A 5,013-nucleotide genomic window follows, 5' to 3' on the forward strand; every position below is an offset into this window, starting at 1 on the left:
TAAGATCTTATCAAAAGATTAGATCAATAGACGGCCAAAATATACATTTTCAAAAGCACTGATTTAATTGTATGGTCGAATTTAGTGGGGGTTCATGCACTATTTCTTTAATTAACTAATATTTAAACCATGAACAAGTGTCTTATCATATTATGTGTTACTTACTCTATTAATCAATAAAAATATTCGCTTTGGTTTGCTTTTTCTTTTGTAACTAAAAGTGAGTTTTTAGAAATAAGAATTATTTTTATTTTTTGGTTGCTTATTTTCAACTGTAAGATTTCGAAAGTAGCATGTATGTCCTGAAGAAATATAACTAACATATTACTTCATCAAACACTTCTTGTCTCAAGAAGGTTTAATTTAGAAAGAAACTGACAATTTTATATATGAAGCCCTTTAGTTAAAGACAATGTATGACAGTATGAGGCAATTTTATTGAGGAAGAGTATAAAGAAGAAATTCAACAATTATTCTATTTCCGTAATCACTAATAAAGTATCACTACTTAAGTACTAGAGATATTCATATTGTCTGATTATGGCCCTTGGAGTGGTAAGTCGTAAGTCGTAACGAGCTGAATTGAGCTCGAACTCGGGTTGCTCGATCGATCTTGGCTCCTTATAGTGCATTAGTGCTTGATCAAACTGAGTCTCAAGAATTTTTTGGAGCTCATATTTACAAGTTCAAAATTCAACTACGTTAGAAAATTGTAATCAAGTAAAAATCATATCATTGATTTAGCATTTATTATATATTTGAGTTTTGCTAATAAATAAACATCCTCATCTATTTTTGAAGCATGTAAAAATAATATAGTTCAAATATCTAAACCTATTTACGAGTACCATCTCAAGTCAAGTTTAGCAGTGCTCGACTAATAACACATTTCAAGCAAAAATCTAATTGTTTACAAGTCGGCTAGACTTTTCGCACTCCTAAACATTTTGACTTGATTAGTTTGCCAAGAAAATAAAAGTATAATTCCAAGTTGTGAAGATCACGTATAATGTTTAAACTCGTTGACTATTTGAAGTTAATGAGCTCTATATATATACCTAGGCTCATTTAGCATAATATGTATAACTACTTACACGAGTACGACTAAAACGAGAGAAGGAAGGAAGACAAACAAAATGGGGATGATGATAAGATCAAATTTTGGAAGTTGTAATCTGCTGGTGATCGTATTAGCGATGGCGATGATGGGATCAACGGTTGTGTATGGCTACGATAGCTACAATAGTTACAACAGCTACAACAGTTATTATACGCCTACGCCACCTTCTTTTCCGACAACAAATTATTGGAAGTTCGCTCATGCTACTTTTTACGGGGATGAAACTGCCTCTGAGACTATGGGTTAGTTCTAAATTTTTTACATGTGATTTAGGTTCTTATAATTTGCATGCTAGTATTTGTCAAAGTCCATGATCAAGACAATTGCCATGTCATCACTTCCTCTATTCCAAATTACCTTGTATGCCTTTTCTCAGTTAAAGTCCTTCAACTTATAGAAAGATTTTGTTAAATTTGTTTTAATGTGTGTTTTAATATATAATAATTTATTTTACTCATACGTAATAGAATGTAATAGAATATAGGGAAATTTTCAGTGATGATCTTGAACTTTTTTCTCATTGGTGGTCCTAAATTTTTTTATTCCTACTGATAGCTCTCAATTATTGTTTTATTCCCAAATATGACTTTATAGAGTAAAAAACCGTTAGTGTCGTTAACTTTTCATTAATAAATGTCTCGATTTGCATGGTTGAAAATTGTCTAGGTTTGCATGCTGCAAATATAGCTCGGTTAAAATTTTCGGGATCATTTTAGCCCTTAAGGTCAAATTTAAAGTATTTATTGGTTTTCATGCCTAAACGGGTCTGCTGAGAAATTGAGTGTCATTTTGTCCCTTAAGGAACAAGTTTGATGTCAAAATTGACATAAAATGATCGGAATCACCTTGATTTGTGTGCCAAGACATTAGTTCCAATGGAAAGTTAATGGAATTAACAATTTTTTGTGCTTCATAAGATCGCATTTGAAACAATAACAATAATTAAGGGTTACCTGCAAGGCTGCAATGGGAATAAAAAATTGAGAGTCACTAATGAAAAACTCAAAAAGTTCGGGATCATCATTGAGAATTTTCCATAAATATATTGATAGTGTGTTTTCAAGACTATGAAAAACAGATGTTAAATTATGACTTAACTTCGTTGTATCCAACACTTTCTCTTTTACCACTAGTAGGGCAAAATACCTAATTGAGATCTACACCACAAAAATATTCATGTAATCAAACACAACTTTTTATATGAATGTCTTTGACAATTTAAATTTATCTATAAAAATTGCAAAAGATTTTGATACTATGAAAAATCTATTTTAATAAATCCAGCATTTTTTGCATTTATCTACATTACAACATAAACGGAACAACTAATACACTCAATACATTTACATCAAATTCAAGAATGCATTAGCATTAGCCAATTAGTGATTACTATGTGATAGATCAACATTATGTGTTTGAGTCATAGATCTGAAATCGACTCTCATTTATCAACATTTTTTTGTCAATATTGATGGGTCTTGCCATCAAATTCTTTCTTTTTAGGGGAATCTTGCCATCAAATTCAAGATAATAAAATCACCAATGATTTCTGATGAGTAATTTTTTTTAGACAATTACTAATTAACAAAAATATAAAATGGGTTAACAAACAGGAGGAGCTTGTGGGTACGGGAACTTGCACGATAGCGGGTATGGACTAGAAACGGCAGCTCTTAGCTCCGTGATGTTCAATAATGGGAAAGCTTGTGGTACTTGTTATGAGATCAAGTGCAAATACTCAAAGTGGTGTTATTATTATGGACCTACCATCAAAATCACGGCTACCAACCTTTGCCCACCAAACTGGTACCAGGACACCAATGCGGGTGGGTGGTGCAACCCACCTCGCTCCCATTTTGACTTGTCTAAGCCCATGTTCATGAAAATTGCTCAATGGAAGGCTGGCATTATCCCAGTCATGTACAGAAGGTACTTCTTTCTAATTTAGAAATCCTGTTTTATTATTAATATAAAATGGATCAATGCTCAATACATCAAAATCAAAGTTAAGAACCACCACCTAAAGTCTAAAAACTTAAAAAGGTATTTTCTAACACAAAAAACCATGAGATATGAGTTAAATCATTTGTGGTTTGTACTGTATTTGTGGCTCATGAATCAAAAAACTAAAAGTTAAAAAAAATTAACAGCTTTTTTCCCAAACATGTAATCCCTCTAGACTTTATTAGTTTACCCCTTTCTTTGAGGTACATTTGCCGAGACACTAATTTGAACCTTAATCTCTCTAATTTTCGATAAGTAAAAATTACAAAAAGTTGATATTTGGATAATACACATTGAGACGAATCCAACAAGATCTCACATGACTATAATTTTCCTTAAATACAAATGACAAGAGATAGTCAAAATCATGTATGTAAATAGTGTCAAAAGTCAAAACGCGTAAACTAATAAAGACAGGAGGGATTTTTTAATGAAGATTAATGAAACTTAACCACGAAACCTTCACATTTATATAACTTCACATCTTTTGCATTATCTTAAATCCTCCTCAAAAGAGGCATATCCGCATATATAACTAAAATCATATCGTTAACTTTTTTTTTTTTTTACCAGGGTGCCATGCATAAGGCAAGGAGGAATTAGATTCAAATTCCAAGGCAACCCATACTGGTTGCTAGTGTATGTGATAAATGTGGGAGGAAGTGGAGATGTATCCGAAATGTGGGTTAAAGGGTCAAGCACCGGGTGGTTGAGCATGAGCCGCAACTGGGGAGCTTCCTACCAAGTATTTTCTAAATTAGGAGGTCAATCTCTCTCTTTCAAGATCAAGAATGGAGTTGGACACACCATTGTAGCTTACAATGTTGCTGATTCATATTGGTCTACTGGCCAAACTTACCAAGCTAATGTCAACTTTTACTAACTTGTGAAAAAGCTACAACTTGATTTAGGACCATCACAACATTTGTAGTCCTAGCACAGTTGTTATCTTTATTTAATTTGGTGTGTAGAGCACCATAAAGGTTAGTGAGGTAGATGGATTTGGATCTCAAAGTTTTGGGCGTTGTGAGTGTCACTCAAGTGTTTACCAATTACTTGAGTTGGCATTCAATCCTAACATAATTAAGATCCTACAAGGACAAATTTATTGATTGCATGTTTTCTTTCACCGTGATGCAATCATAATAAAGTGTAATTAAGTGTTAGATAAGGATGAACCATCACGTGTTTGCAATTTATACTTGATGAATGAGAGTGAAACTAGATAAGTAATTTTCTCCAATCCTCTCGCCCTTTAGGACTTTAACTAACATCATAATATTTACTTTTTCAATCGATTAAGCATTTTTGTATTTATATATTTGCATCATATAGTTAATTTTGTAATAATTTGTTTTTGGTGCAAATGAGAGGACAACATGCCCCAAACAAACTAAAAGACTAAGCTAGTTAGGAACTAAGTGTGGCAAAGCCTGTAATATCGCTCATGATACTTTAAAAAGAATCTAGTAGACTACTTATACCAACAAGATACATCTTTCTTTTAATGAGCTCATTTCTTAAGTCACTACAAAGTTAAGCATGCTTGACTGGGAGTAGTTTTGGGATGAGTGACCTTATTTGAAGTTTCTCATGGTGGGCATGCGTGAGGACAAAATGCACCGGAAGAACTTGTGTTGGTTATTGAGGACGATTGTTGGCCTTAGATGCACATTGGTGATGAATTGATGATATACTCGACTCCATCAAAGGGAGTGTTACAAAGCCATCCTATAATTAATGTCCTAACAAAGAATCTTATGAAGAGTCGCTATCGAAAATTCGATGATGGTGATCTTATTTACATCGATCGAAGCACGACCGTAGCTACGGGTATGCAAAGAGCCCCTCCGCACAGCGCCCTCAGTCCAAAATTTTTTGGTTTTATT

General features: G+C 33.2%; 1 protein-coding gene across 1 annotated transcript; it reads left to right on the forward strand.

Annotated features, from left to right (window-relative positions):
* The first annotated feature begins 1,110 nt into the window (after nucleotides 1-1,110).
* LOC104893284 (expansin-A7-like) lies at nucleotides 1,111-4,289 on the forward strand. Its single transcript, XM_010679384.3, has 3 exons — nucleotides 1,111-1,362; nucleotides 2,734-3,049; nucleotides 3,698-4,289. The coding sequence occupies exons 1-3, from the start codon at nucleotides 1,137-1,139 to the stop codon at nucleotides 4,005-4,007; spliced, it is 852 nt and encodes a 283-aa protein (XP_010677686.2). The 5' UTR covers nucleotides 1,111-1,136; the 3' UTR covers nucleotides 4,008-4,289.
* The last annotated feature ends 724 nt before the right edge of the window (nucleotides 4,290-5,013 follow it).

This window comes from Beta vulgaris, chromosome 5 (assembly GCF_026745355.1).
Source record: "Beta vulgaris subsp. vulgaris cultivar EL10 chromosome 5, EL10.2, whole genome shotgun sequence".
In the NCBI taxonomy this organism is placed as follows: Eukaryota; Viridiplantae; Streptophyta; class Magnoliopsida; order Caryophyllales; family Amaranthaceae; genus Beta; species Beta vulgaris.